The sequence below is a fragment of the Pseudophryne corroboree genome, chromosome 7 (assembly GCF_028390025.1).
Source record: "Pseudophryne corroboree isolate aPseCor3 chromosome 7, aPseCor3.hap2, whole genome shotgun sequence".
In the NCBI taxonomy this organism is placed as follows: domain Eukaryota; kingdom Metazoa; phylum Chordata; class Amphibia; order Anura; family Myobatrachidae; genus Pseudophryne; species Pseudophryne corroboree.
The window spans coordinates 145,059,459-145,075,035 of record NC_086450.1 but is presented as its reverse complement, the minus strand read 5'-3'; the positions used below and the strand labels follow the sequence as shown (position 1 = coordinate 145,075,035).

Below are 15,577 nucleotides of genomic sequence, written 5' to 3'. Positions count from 1 at the left end.
TTTAACCCTTTATTACTCTCGGACGGCAGTAGCCGTGGAGGCCCTCAGGGCTCCGGGGAGTTTTCTGGTTATTCTATCCTGCCTCCTTTTCTATTTCTACTTCATGTTCAGTAACACAGGAGGGGATTATGCGTGCTAGTCCTCTCGGTGGCGCTGGTTGGGCCACGCATGACTTGAAGATACAGATACGCCTGTTGTCAGTAGAGGAGCCTTGGCTCCTACCTCGACGGGACTGTCTACTTCAACAGGCTCCTTTTTTTTTTTTTTTTTTTTTCTCCTTGTTCAATTTTACACTGGTTTCGGTTACCCGTGTGACTGTTCACGAGACCTCAGAAGGGAGGAGTTCCCTAGTTCGGTTAGGCCTACTGGGCTCCGATTTCAGAAGTCTATTACCTCTTCTCGCTTTTGCCACTTTGGGAAAACTTTATGGAACATAATGAAGATAAAAGGGGGTTTTTCCCCCTTCTTCCAGTTACCATTCATCTTTGGTTTCTCTGGGAGGTTTTTTGCTCCGCTGCGCTTCAAACCACACTGACCGGAATTTTAGGTCTCTGCCTTTTTCGCTTTTCTTCCTAATGAGATTAGCCTAGCGGCCGTAAGTTCGGCCTCTTGTTCAGGGAGTACTCTATTGGCAACTCCCCGGGCTCGGCTTCGGCCTCAGCGGTCGTTTCTTCCAGAGGGGAGGTCCATTTTTCATATAAATCTGACACTAGTGGTTTTCAATCCTCTCTGAATGTTGTCAGGGCTCGTCAACTCTCTCTACAGAGGTCTCAGGCTATTCGATGAAGTGTTTTTTCTTCTTTGCTCTGGACGATGCTCCCGTACTAAATAGCCGGGGCCCCAGCATATGCTGGACAGTTGGATACATCTGATCATCAGACAGTCTTCTTGGCGGTTACTAGGGAACCTCCGTTTTCCAATTCAGCGCGCTTTACGCGCATTGTAAGACCTTCGTGGGCAGCCGCCCGCGGGGTCTCCATGAATATTTTGTCGGGCGGCTACTTGGTCAAACCGACATTCGTTTTGTCAAATTCTACAAGTTTGACACTTTTACGGCCTCTGCATCACTGTTTGGCCGAGCAGTTTTTACAGGACTCTCAGCGCTTTCCCACCCGTTTTTTGGGAGCTCTGGGACGTCCCCATTGTAACTACACTCCAGTGGCCCCTAGTGGATGAAGGAGAAATCAGGATTTTGGTACTTACCGATAAATCCCTTTCTCCGATTCCACAGGGGCCACTGGACGCCCGCCCAGCGCTGTTTCTCCTGATTTTTGTTTGATTAACGATTGCAGATCACCATATGACTGCTTGTTGGGTTCAGGCTAGCCTGGTTTTTTGTCAGGTTCTGTTCCAGGTTTAGTTTGTGTTCGCCTGGTTTACAGGGCGTCGTTAACCTCCTCTACCTTACGGTTTGTTTATTACAGCTCTCCTCGGGCACAGTTTAACGTAGACTGGCTTGGAGGGGAGATAGTAGGGGAGGAGCTAGCCACAGTGTGAGAATTTTTAAAGTGCCAGCTACCAATACCACCTACTATCTCCCCATTGTAACTACACTCCAGTGGCCCCTGTGGAATCGGAGAAAGGGATTTATCGGTAAGTACCAAAATCCTGATATCAAAACAAGTGGCGTTACCGTCTCCCGATACGGCCGCCCTCAAGGAACCAGCTGATAGAAGGCTGGAAAATATCCTAAAAGGTATATACACACATACTGGTGTTATACTGCGACCAGCAATCGCCTCAGCCTGGATGTGCAGCGCTGGAGTGGCTTGGTCGGATTCCCTGACTGAAAATATTGATACCCTGGATAGGGACAGTATATTATTAACTATAGAGCATTTAAAGGATGCATTACTATATATGCGAGATGCACAGAGGGATATTTGCACCCTGGCATCAAGAGTAAGTGCGATGTCCATTTCTGCCAGAAGAGGGTTATGGACGCGACAGTGGTCAGGTGATGCGGATTCCAAACGACATATGGAAGTATTGCCGTATAAAGGGGAGGAGTTATTTGGGGTCGGTCTATCGGACCTGGTGGCCACGACAACGGCTGGAAAATCCACCTTTTTACCCCAGGTCACCTCTCAGCAGAAAAAGACACCGTCTTTTCAAACTCAGTCCTTTCGTCCCCATAAGGGCAAGCGGGCAAAAGGCCACTCATTTCTGCCCCGGGGCAGAGGAAGGGGAAAAAGACTGCACCAGGCAGCCTCTTCCCAGGAGCAGAAGCCCTCCCCCGCTTCTGCCAAGTCTTCAGCATGACGCTGGGGCTTTACAAGCGGACTCAGGCACGGTGGGGGCCCGTCTCAAAAATTTCAACGCGCAGTGGGCTCACTCGCAAGTGGACCCCTGGATCCTGCAGGTAGTATCACAGGGGTACAAATTGGAATTCGAGACGTCTCCCCCTCGCCGGTTCCTGAAGTCTGCTCTACCAACGTCTCCCTCCGACAGGGAGGCAGTATTGGAAGCTATTCACAAGCTGTATTCCCAGCAGGTGATAATCAAGGTACCCCTCCTACAACAGGGAAAGGGGTATTATTCCACGCTGTTTGTGGTACCGAAGCCGGACGGCTCGGTGAGACCAATTTTAAATCTAAAATCCTTGAACACTTGCATAAAAAGGTTCAAATTCAAGATGGAGTCACTCAGAGCAGTGATAGCGAACCTGGAAGAAGGGGACTATATGGTATCTCTGGACATCAAAGATGCTTATCTCCATGTCCCAATCTACCCTTCTCACCAAGGGTACCTCAGGTTTGTGGTACAAAACTGTCATTATCAGTTTCAGACGCTGCCGTTTGGATTGTCCACGGCACCCCGGGTCTTTACCAAGGTAATGGCCGAAATGATTCTTCTTCGAAGAAAAGGCGTCTTAATTATCCCTTACTTGGACGATCTCCTGATAAGGGCAAGGTCCAGGGAACAGTTAGAGGTCGGAGTAGCACTATCTCAGGTAGTGCTACGTCAGCACGGGTGGATTCTAAATATTCCAAAATCGCAGCTGATTCCAACAACACGTCTACTGTTCCTAGGGATGATTCTGGACACAGTCCAGAAAAAGGTGTTTCTCCCGGAGGAGAAGGCCAGGGAGTTATCCGAGCTAGTCAGGAACCTCCTAAAACCAGGACAAGTGTCAGTGCATCAATGCACACGGGTCCTGGGAAAGATGGTGGCTTCTTACGAAGCGATTCCATTCGGAAGATTCCACGCAAGAACTTTTCAGTGGGATCTGCTGGACAAGTGGTCCGGATCGCATCTTCAGATGCATCAGCGGATAACCCTATCTCCAAGGACAAGGGTGTCTCTCCTGTGGTGGTTAGAGTGCTCATCTCCTAGAGGGCCGCAGATTCGGCATTCAGGATTGGGTCCTGGTGACCACGGATGCCAGCCTGAGAGGCTGGGGAGCAGTCACACAGGGAAAAAATTTCCAGGGCTTGTGGTCAAGCATGGAAACGTCACTTCACATAAATATCCTGGAACTAAGGGCCATTTACAATGCTCTAAGTCAGGCAAGGCCTCTGCTTCAGGGTCAGCCGGTGTTGATCCAGTCGGACAACATCACGGCAGTCGCCCACGTAAACAGACAGGGCGGCACAAGAAGCAGGAGGGCAATGACGGAAGTTGCAAGGATTCTTCGCTGGGCGGAAAATCATGTGATAGCACTGTCAGCAGTGTTCATTCCGGGAGTGGACAACTGGGAAGCAGACTTCCTCAGCAGACACGATCTTCACCCGGGGGAGTGGGGACTTCACCCAGAAGTCTTCCACATGATTGTGAACCGTTGGGAAAAACCAAAGGTGGACATGATGGCGTCCCGCCTCAACAAAAAACTGGACAGATATTGCGCCAGGTCAAGGGACCCTCAGGCATTAGCTGTGGATGCTCTGGTAACACCGTGGGTGTACCAGTCAGTATATGTGTTCCCTCCTCTGCCTCTCATACCCAAGGTACTGAGAATCCATAAGAAGGAGAGGTGTAAAGACTATACTCGTGGCTCCGGATTGGCCAAGAAGGACTTGGTACCCGGAAATTCAAGACACGGAAGACCCGTGGCCTCTACCTCTAAGAAAGGACCTGCTCCAGCAGGGACCATGTCTGTTCCAAGACTTACCGCGGCTGCGTTTGACGGCATGGCGGTTGAACGCCGGATCCTGAAGGAAAAAGGCATTCCGGATGAAGTCATCCCTACCCTGATCAAAGCCAGGAAGGATGTAACTGTGCAACATTATCACCGTATTTGGCGTAAATATGTTGCGTGGTGTGAGGCCAGGAAGGCCCCTACAGAGGAATTTCAACTGGGTCGATTCCTGCATTTCCTGCAAACAGGACTGTCTATGGGCCTCAAATTAGGGTCCATTAAGGTTCAAATTTCGGCCCTGTCAATATTCTTCCAAAAAGAACTAGCTTCAGTTCCTGAAGTTCAGATGTTTGTCAAGGGGGTACTGCATATACAGCCTCCTTTTGTGCCTCCAGTGGCACCTTGGGATCTCAATGTAGTTTTGGGATTCCTAAAATCACATTGGTTTGAACCACTCACCACTGTGGACTTAAAATATCTCACATGGAAAGTGGTAATGCTGTTAGCCCTGGCTTCAGCCAGGCGTGTCTCAGAATTGGCGGCTTTATCCTATAAAAGCCCTTACCTGATTTTTCATACGGACAGGGCAGAATTGAGGACTCGTCCTCAATTTCTCCCTAAGGTGGTTTCAGCATTTCACTTAAACCAGCCTATTGTGGTGCCTGCGGCTACTAGGGACTTGGAGGATTCCAAGTTGCTGGACGTAGTCAGGGCCCTGAAAATATATGTTTCCAGGACGGCTGGAGTCAGAAAATCTGACTCGCTGTTTATCCTGTATGCACCCAACAAGCTGGGTGCCCCTGCTTCTAAGCAGACGATTGCTCGTTGGATTTGTAGTACAATTCAGCTTGCACATTCTGTGGCAGGCCTGCCACAGCCAAAATCTGTAAAGGCCCATTCCACACGGAAAGTGGGCTCATCTTGGGCGGCTGCCCGAGGGGTCTCGGCTTTACAACTTTGCCGAGCAGCTACTTGGTCAGGGGCAAATACGTTTGCAAAATTCTACAAATTTGATACCCTGGCTGAGGAGGACCTGGAGTCATCCGCACTCTCCCGCCCGTTTGGGAGCTTTGGTATAATCCCCATGGTCCTTTCGGAGTCCCCAGCATCCACTAGGACGTTAGAGAAAATAAGAATTTACTTACCGATAATTCTATTTCTCATAGTCCGTAGTGGATGCTGGGCGCCCATCCCAAGTGCGGATTGTCTGCAATACTTGTACATAGTTATTGTTACAAAAATCGGGTTATTATTGTTGTGAGCCATCTTTTCAGAGGCTCCTCTGTTATCATGCTGTTAACTGGGTTCAAATCACAAGTTGTACGGTGTGATTGGTGTGGCTGGTATGAGTCTTACCCGGGATTCAAAATCCTTCCTTATTGTGTACGCTCGTCCGGGCACAGTATCCTAACTGAGGCTTGGAGGAGGGTCATAGGGGGAGGAGCCAGTGCACACCAGGTAGTCCTAAAGCTTTTTACTTTTGTGCCCAGTCTCCTGCGGAGCCGCTATTCCCTATGGTCCTTTCGGAGTCCCCAGCATCCACTACGGACTATGAGAAATAGAATTATCGGTAAGTAAATTCTTATTTTTCTCATGTCCTTTCTCCTTCGGGCACGTTTTTTACCTATAGCTGCCTGTAGGAGTGGGCATAGAGGGGAGGAGCCAGCACACCCAGAGAATGTAAAGTGCACCGGCTCCTTTGGACCCTGTCTATAGCCCATCGTACTAGATTCCCCAGTTTCCCTTATGGACTGCGAGAAAAGGATTTACTGGTAGGTAATTAGAATCCTGTTATTGCATTAGCTATTGCTTTAAGTGCAGAACAATATTGCTTCTAAAACGGCATTTGTCACACAGCACTGAGACTGGTAACTTGTGTTTTTGCGAACTGCAGGTTTCAGAATGTTGATGGGGAGTTGAAGTACAAGAATGATGCAGAGGAGCTGATCCGTCCTGAGCGGAACACTCTGCTCGTCAGCTTCCAGGACCTGGAACAGTTTAATCAACAGCTGGCTACCACTGTCCAGGAAGAATTCTACAGGTGAGACTTTTGGTTATGCCTGTATCACTGGAGCATCTGGCGATCTCTCTAGGAATATTATTCATGTTGTTGCCATCTTTCCCTCAGAGTCTATCCATACCTGTGTAGAGCCGTAAGATCTTTTGCCAGAGACCATGGAAACGTGCCACAGAACAAGGAATTCTATGTGGCTTTCCAAGACCTTCCTACCAGACATAAGTATGATCTGTTCTATTGTAATTGGCTATTGTACCTTCATAGGTTTGTTTTTGTAGTAGAACATCAGATTAGAGGAAATATTATGTTGGCTTGGACTGACTGGGAGCGTCTGGTGCATTGTTCTCTGCATTTGTTTGAATGCGTCAGACATTGGAATCTTATGCTGTGTACACACTGGCTGATATATTGGCTGTTCAGTTGAGCGGCCGATTTATCTGCGTCAGCGGGTGTCTGTGAATGATGTTTAGACATATCGCACCATCCCTACAGCACAGTCGATGGCTGATATATATCTGCTGCGGAAGCTGATGTTGCAGCTGGGCGGGCAAATTCAATGCCCCCCAGCTGCATGACGGGGACCAACAGATTGCGCAGGTGATTGGTAAGTGTGTGTACTTGCCTGGATCGGCTGCTCAGTCGGCCGGTCCACCAAAATATCTGTCAGATGTGTACCCAGCCTTAGTACAATAATCTGTGCAGATCCCTTGCTTATCTATTATGGCCCAAATTGGCTGAAGGAGGGGAGCAACGTGTTTGGTACATGTAACCATGACTTAACCCATTAACCTGTCCGAAATTTGCTTTAAACCATTTGATTCCATTATAAAACAATGCACTTCAATATGAAATGAACTAGATGAGTTAAAATCATGTTTTGTACGAACTTTATGGCTATGATCTAGTTCCAAGACCTGTTGCCAGAGTGTTGGTCATCAGGTTTGTTTGTTTGTTTGTTTGGTTAACTTTTCTCTAGCAGGGCTGGTTTACTGCCTTGAGGGCTGAGTTTGGGAACCCCTGCCCTATATGAATCTAGCTTAGTGTTCGGTTTGCCCTGTAGAGTTCACTTGAGGCCCAATATACATTTTCTCATAATACTTTATTCATCGTTTGTAACATGTCATATTAGTAACTGGCACTAAGGTTTTTGCTGGATTAACTCCTAACTTGTAATGTCCACGCAGAATCAGAGAGTTGACCACACCCCGCATTGGCTCCCTTATGAGGATCAGCGGTCAAGTTGTCAGGACTCATCCTGTTCACCCAGAGCTGGTTAGTGGGACCTTTATGTGTCTGGACTGTCAGACTCTGGCCAGGGATGTGGAGCAACAGTTTAAATACACCCAGCCCAGTATCTGCAGGAACCCGGTGTGTGCAAACAGGAGGCGGTTCATGCTGGACACAAACAAGTCGAGATTTGTTGACTTCCAGAAGGTAATACACTTAACATGAAATGTTTCTTTGCATGCACATCTTCTAGTGGTCTGCAATAGTGAGCATTCTAGAAATGACTGCGGAAGGTGAGGTAAACGAAAGTTACTTTTATGTGGTGGTATTTGTGTTCATTCAAGATACAATATTTAATTATGGTAGTAAGCAAGAGGGTTTAGATATTGCACAGGCTTCATTCATTTGTTGGGCTCTTGAAGCATAAGTCTGCCTGATACGGGCACTGTATCAACTGACTCCGTACATTTCTTTGGGCAGGTTCGTATCCAGGAGACACAGGCAGAGCTTCCCCGTGGCAGTATTCCACGGAGTGTGGAAATTATTCTGCGGGCAGAAGCCGTGGAATCGTGTCAGGCTGGGGACAGGTGTGACTTCACAGGATGTCTTATCGTTGTCCCAGATATCGCTCAGCTAGCTACTCCAGGTAACAGATTATGATCAGATCTCTACAGATATAGAATATTTTTTTTTTTTTGTTAAGGCAAGTCAAAGTTTGTATACAGCAGAGTTTCCCAAACTGTCACTGCAGTCCAGTTTTTAAGGAAATCCATGATTGAGTCTAGATGGTTTAAATCAAATTGACTGAAGTACTAATTAAGTTACCTGTGCTTAAAGCATGTATATCCCTTTGTACGGCGCTGCGAAACACTTGTGGCAGCTTATAAATAAAATGTAATAATAATCCTTAAAGCCTGGACTGCAGTTAAGAATAATCTAGTATACTGGGTGTGCTGTATGGCGGTCCAAATTTTATATGGTTTTGTATTGTGCCATTTTGTAAAACATTCATGTTGCTTACATTTATACTACACTTTCCAGTTTAAGCAACCCAAATGAGGGCAAGCTATTGTGTGAAAGATGTTTATTCAAGCAGGGGCGGCCAAACCGTTTTAAGACCGCCTGTGGCTCTGAAATACGTGTCCGTTAGGAATGACTACTCCTGTGTACTAGCTAGGTGGTCATGGCAAATGTGAACTGGCCATACATTAGGACGACTCGCATCTGACCACCAAGGGAAACTATTGGATACAAATTAAATTGTACATGCTTTTGTTTTGTTTTTTACCTTGTCTGCAGCATTAATTATTGGTAAAATACCATGGCATTCTTAAAGTGTAAAGAATGTGAACTGCACTTGTACTATTCAGCAGCTTAATAAAATAGTTTAAATTCAAAGAAGGAAAAAAAGCTATATTGTAGGTGATGTGTGTGTATTTAAACACTGAGGGATATTCAATTGTTTGAAAAGTCAGTTGGGTGTCTGTCTTTTTTCCTATCTAATAGGAAAAAACAGACAGCCAACAGTCTTTTCAAACCTTTGAATTCCCCCCTCCCCAATGAGCTTGCATAAAAAGTTTCGAAATAAACAGTGATGTTAAAGGAAGAAATAATGTTTACAGTCTGTTCTGACTGGAGAGGCAGTGAGTCTGATTAGCTTAGAGTGGATTCAGGTGCTGTGAGGCAGGTACGGTGTCTGGTGCTTCAGTTGCTGGGCCCCCTTCTGATTGTGTGTGTTTTTTGGAGATTGCTATCCCTATGCTTCCATACCTTTTTATCAGCAGCTGCTACTTCTCTTCCTTCTGCAGTGATCTGAGAATGGCCTGTGGCACTAGCTGATGTCACACTGTCAGATGGTCTCTCCTACACTGTCCTGTACACTGTCAGATGGTCTCTCCTACACTGTCCTGTTTTGTTTGCATGACCACTGCCTTCCAACGCGTTTCGTGCTGTAAAATCACTTTTGATTCTTGAGTAACAGAACGCCAAGTGCATTGTACTGCAGGGTGACATTTGTCTTAAGTACAGATGTCTTGAAACTACGATATTGTGCATCCACGGACAGTGCTATGATAAATATTAGCATTTTTCTGAACTACATGTGCTTGGCTTCTGAGCAGAAATACAGGCAAGGCAGTCTGTGGGCTGGTGCCTGCTGTATTGATCAGTTTCGACGATCAGAACGTAATGTAATAGAATGCTTGGAGCGCTCTTCTGAGTGACTTTCTAGAACTTCAATTTTCGTGTGACCACTGATCTTCCTGGCAGGTGTTCGTGCAGAGACCAGTTCCCGAGTCGGAGGAGCAGAGGGTTATGAAGCTGAAGGAGTACGTGGCCTCAAAGCCCTTGGTGTCAGAGATTTGGCTTATAAGCTTGTATTCCTTGCTTGCTATGTCGCGCCAACAAATCCCAGGGTATGTATTATGGGGAACTGTTAACTTTCTTCTTGCATAATAGGAGCACCCTCATAGTCTTAGATAAAGTTTTCTTTATCCGATACGAAAGTAGTTGTGTATGTACGAATTTTCTTTTTGCGATGCACTAAATCCGTTTTCTCTAACGTCCTAAGTGGATGCTGGGGACTCCGTAAGGACCATGGGGAATTAGCGGCTCCGCAGGAGACTGGGCACATCTAAAGAAAGCTTTAGGACTATCTGGTGTGCACTGGCTCCTCCCCCTATGACCCTCCTCCAAGCCTCAGTTAGATTTTTGTGCCCGAACGAGAAGGGTGCAGTCTAGGTGGCTCTCCTGAGCTGCTTAGAAAAAAGTATAGTTTTAGGTTTTTTATTTTCAGTGAGACCTGCTGGCAACAGGCTCACTGCATCGAGGGACTAAGGGGAGAAGAAGCGAACTCACCTGCGTGCAGAGTGGATTGGGCTTCTTAGGCTACTGGACATTAGCTCCAGAGGGACGATCACAGGCCCAGCCTAGATGGGTCCCAGAGCCGCGCCGCCGGCCCCCTTACAGAGGCAGAAGAGGTCCGGAAAATCGGCGGCAGAAGACGTCCTGTCTTCAACAAGGTAGCGCACAGCACTGCAGCTGTGCGCCATTGCTCTCAGCACACTTCACACTCCGGTCACTGAGGGTGCAGGGCGCTGGGGGGGGGCGCCCTGAGACGCAATAAAAAACACCTTGGATGGCAAAAAAATGCATCACATATAGCTCCTGGGCTATATGGATGCATTTAACCCCTGCCAGAATACATAGAAAAACGGGAGATAGGCTCCGCCCCCTTATCTGCGGCCTTATCTCCTCGGCACACTGGCGCCATTTTCCCTCACAGCTCCGTTGGAGGGAAGCTCCCTGTCTCTCCCCTGCAGTCACTACACTACAGAAAGGGTTAAAAAAGAGAGGGGGGGCACTAATTACGCGCAGTATTAAAGATACAGCAGCTATAAGGGGAAAAACACTTATATAAGGTTATCCCTGTGTATATATATAGCGCTCTGGTGTGTGCTGGCAAACTCTCCCTCTGTCTCCCCAAAGGGCTAGTGGGGTCCTGTCCTCTATCAGAGCATTCCCTGTGTGTGTGCTGTATGTCGGTACGTTTGTGTCGACATGTATGAGGAGAAAAATGATGTGGAGACGGAGCAGATTGCCTGTAATAGTGATGTCACCCCCTAGGGTGTCGACACCTGAGTGGATGAACTGTTGGAAGGAATTACGTGACAGTGTCAGCTCTGTATAAAAGACAGTGGTTGACATGAGACAGCCGGCTACTCAGCTTGGGCCTGTCCAGACGTCTCATAGGCCGTCAGGGGCTCTAAAGCGCCCGTTACCTCAGATGGCAGATATAGACGCCGACACGGATACTGACTCCAGTGTCGACGGTGAAGAGACAAATGTGACTTCCAGTAGGGCCACACGTTGCATGATTGAGGCAATGAAAAATGTTTTACACATTTCTGATAATACGAGTACCACCAAAAAGGGGTATTATGTTCGGTGAGGAAAAACTACCTGTAGTTTTCCTGAATCTGAGAAATTAAATGAGGTGTGTGATGATGCGTGGTTTTCCCCCGATAACAACTGATAATTTCTAAAATGTTATTGGCATTATATCCTTTCTTTATCATCCACTAGGGGTCACTGGAGTACTCTTAGGGATATGGACGGGCGTAGCCGAACAAAGGCACTGAATATTCAAATTTAGGACTCTCCCCCCCCCCTCCATATCCCCAAGTACCTCAGTGTACTTTGCCAGTGTTTTTTCGGTGCTCACAGATGAACATCGGCTTGTGGCAATGGCCACTTTTCAGAAGATTTTTATTTTTATTTTTAATTTTTACACTTCCCGTCCCAGTTTCTGGAAAAACTTGGGCCCGGGATGGTGCCGCTGCAAGGCAGCGTATGGCGTGTCGGTCCTCACAAAGAGCACCCTCACAGCCACAGGCGCTATAGGCCAGCGCATGGCGTGTCGGTCCTCACAAAGAGCACCCTCACAGCCACAGGCAGCCACTGTCTCCTGCAAGCTGAACGGAGCTTACAGAAAGAAGATCCGTTACAGCCAGGATGAGACAAAGAGCTGGAAGAAGGAGCTTACAGCAGACACGAGTGGAGAAGCTGGAGGCTGAAACGGAGCTTACAGAGAGCTCGTCACAGCCAGGATGGAGCAAGGTATGGGTGTCAGGGCGGTCAGCTCACGCTGCCGCCCTGCTGTGTGAGTGTTATACTGTACAGGGAGCTGGCCGCCGCTGAGCACGCCGCTGACGGGTCCCGCTGAAGTAGTAAGGACCACTTCTTATATATGAAGTTCCACCTCACTCGTACATGACTCTCCCTGCGCTGAACTAAGCAGAGCGGCCGCACGTCACTCAGACGCCGGCCGCTCTTACTGCTCTGATGGCCCGGCACCGCTACACGCCGCCGACACTCTCCTTGGCTGAACTAAGCAGAGCGGCCGCACGTCACTCAGACGCCGGCCGCTCTCACTGCTCTGATGCGGCACCGCTACACGCCGCCGACACTCTCCGGGCGCTGAACTAAGCAGAGCGGCCGCACGTCACTCAGACGCCGGCCGCTCTCACTGCTCGGATGGCCCGGCACCGCTACACGCCGCCGAGACTCTCCTGTGTACTAAAGAGTGGCCGCACGTCACTCAAGGACGCCGGCCACTCTCCCAGTGAGACACCGCAGACACAGGGAGACTGTGTACTGCTGTAGGAAGGAGCTTCCGGTCAGCTCCCCGGCGCTACATTCAGGCTCTCCTGCTCTCCCTGCACCCGATCCCCGTACGCTGCAGGTAACATGGGGATGCAGGGGGGGGGGGGGAGGGGGAATAATACCCATAGCAGCAGCAAAGGCTGCTTGGGTTCAAAATAAACAAGCAGCGCAGCACTTTAAACAATGTACATGTGTACTGTGATATATGTTTCAGCACGTTTTATATATATATAATATATAATGAAGCTTTTGCTGGCAGAACTGTCTATAATATCAGTATGAACTGTGATTATATGTGTAAACACTTTGTATATATATATAATATATATATGAGGCTTTGGCTGGCAATAGGTTATCAGTGGCATAACCTATTGCACGTTTAACCATGTTTTCTGTTATTTTTGGTTAAGGTTGCAAGATAAATACACTGCAGGCAGTGCTCATATTAATTGACTAAATGCATATATTTTACTGTATCCTACACCTGGGTTATCACTGTATAATAGGCTATTAAGCATAGTAACTGTATAATAGGCTATTAAGCCTATATTAAAACTGCAGCAAGTAACCTGTACTGTGATTTTCTGTGAAAGCATGGCATGACGGCCATTTTAATCATTGCTGGTTTTCCAGTTATAATTCCAGACCATACACCTCTACTCCACAAGGAGGCGCAGGGGTGTTAGTGGGAATTTTTTACTTCAGGATAATTCTAGAACATTCCTGCCCTACATCTTTAAGCCACCAGAAGGCGCAGGGGTGTTAGTAGGAATTTGGTTCGGGTTTCATGCCTATGTGAACTGCTTTTCACATAAAGAACACTTTAGTTTCCTAATAAATATGCTGTTCAGCAATAACATATATATATATAGATATATATGCCATATAATAATGTTATTAAGTCGTGCAAGTGTCTGTCTGTTGCCTATTATGATGTCTGTCTACATAGCAAATAAGGCTCTAGTGCAGACTAAAAATGTTAACATTGGCAATTCAAATTAAAACAGCGGTAATCGGAGTCTCAGAATAACTCCGCCAGCGCTAACAAAAGACAATCTTTCCAAAGTGACAATTTTCCTTTGGGTACCAGAGTGTTTATTTCACTAGTCTTATAATTTAATGCACGATTCTATGTCAAATCTCACACCGATAACTACAAGTGAGAAGGGTACATTAGTCCAGCATTCAGATAGTGCGGGGTTTTGGACAACCATACATAATCGTTTCCAAAAGGACGCGATCCGCCATTGGTATATGCGTTTCTGTCAAACATTATAAAAACCACAGATACATTTGGGTCACTAGAATCTATGTATGAAACCATGCCGATCACGGTTCAAAAAAGCTGCAGAGTATATCTGTAAAGCTTCTGCTAACGCCGGTTATTTTCATTGTCGCTAGTTAAGCGCGACAAGGCCAGAGCTTGTTTGCGCCTGAATTTGATATATGTGTAACGGCATTTTATCCCTTTAGGATATTCTGCCATTAGCGCATACAGTATACTTGTAACGGTGTTTTATTCCTTTATAAGAAACAGTCACGCCTTGTAACGACAGGACGTTACAGTCAGCAAGCCAGTGGTTTGATGACCTCTTTTACAATTGTGGAAGTGCGTCTTTTCATGTTACATTTGCGAGGTTTCATGACTTCAACTCATATATGTCTCAGCTATTTACAGCTTAGAGTACAAAACTGCTTCTGGCGAACGGTTTGGCAGGTTGTCATTTAGTCTTTGCTGGTTTATAAACCAGGCAATAGTACGCCAACAGAGTCAAAGTTACTTATTCCCCTCTGTTTGAGCAAAATCAAACAGCTCTGTTGCAATATCAATCAGCAAGTCATTTACTACAGTTAGAAAATGGATTTTCTGCAGTTAGTTTTTGCTTATTGCAGCCACAAAATTGTATAATTGCATTTGATCTTCACAATGCGTATTTACCCAGTCCGGTTTCTTCATCACAGGTTCTAGCGTTTGAAAATCGCCACAACCATTAACCATTTCATTTATACCGTTGCTTATCGCTTCCGGTATTTACCAAAGTGATGTTGGAATAATAGCTCATCTCACATAAGAACTATGTATCAACAAAGTTCCTCTATCTTGCGCTACTAAGTTATACTGCGGTAGCAGATTAAGTTCGAAAACAATCACATCTAAGTCTGTCTAAACGATGTCAATTCCTAGGTAAGATTATAAATACGGTAAATCAAAGACTTTTACCTACTACACCAACAAGAACAAAAGTACACGCACACTAGCGGTACATTGGTGTATTCAATTATTAAGAATAAAGATGTGTTTTCAATTTAGTGCACCACCCTTCAATCGCGTTTCCCACAGAGGGACAAGGGTGCGTATACTCTGGACGACAGTCAGAGAGAGTCAGGATTTGTAGTTAAAATCAACGCAAAGGTTCTAAAACACGACAGATTCCTGTCGATAAAGGTACTAGAACTCTGTGCATTTTACAATGCAATAGATAAATGTCCTACATCTCTGTGCATTTTACAATGCAATAAATGATTCGCTTTCAGTCTGACCAGGGATAGACTCTGGTTTCTCTTCATAACAAATAAATCTTTCGTTTTTTACTAAAGATTTCTGTGGAGAGGAACAACCGTGAGTTTCATGTAATTTTGTTGTTTTTTTTCATGCCTGGCTCACGCTGCCCTTAAGCAGTCAAACGAAGCAAAGGCAGTTGCATACTCAACAACCAGTGAGAACCAATAAGCCGCATGGCAAGGCGGTAGGTAACTCAAATCTTCAATGGCTCAGAACGCTATTATGTGAAAATGTCAAGACATCAATCCGTGAGTGGACATCTGTTAGACAGGCGATCTCACCCGTCAGGGTTTGGATCTTAAAAACTGGACATTAAATCCAGAGGTGTTTCATATGTGAGTCCACAGAAGGGGGTTACCCTCAGGTATACATGAGGGCATCTCGCCACAATTACAAAAGCTCAGTATGTGTACATCACATTCATGGGGTCATTCAGCATCGTGTATCTGGCTCCACCATTGTCCGCTTCTTTCTTCGTTGCCAAAACGGATCAGAAGACAGTTCGTCACAGTCATACTGGTGGTATCTC

General features: G+C 46.5%; 1 protein-coding gene and 1 non-coding gene across 2 annotated transcripts in view; both read left to right on the top strand.

The window, feature by feature from the left end:
* MCM6 (minichromosome maintenance complex component 6) overlaps positions 1–15,577 on the top strand; it is a 136,460-nt gene that overhangs the window by 69,115 nt on the left and 51,768 nt on the right. The window contains exons 2-6 of the mRNA XM_063933715.1: positions 5,973–6,119; positions 6,207–6,317; positions 7,280–7,529; positions 7,803–7,968; positions 9,591–9,736. Of these exons, the coding sequence (XP_063789785.1) occupies positions 5,973–6,119; positions 6,207–6,317; positions 7,280–7,529; positions 7,803–7,968; positions 9,591–9,736 (820 nt within the window). The remainder of the gene's footprint in view (positions 1–5,972; positions 6,120–6,206; positions 6,318–7,279; positions 7,530–7,802; positions 7,969–9,590; positions 9,737–15,577) is intronic.
* On the top strand, positions 15,034–15,146 carry LOC134946901 (U5 spliceosomal RNA). The gene has a single exon (XR_010182468.1). It is a non-coding gene; the product is annotated as a U5 spliceosomal RNA (small nuclear RNA).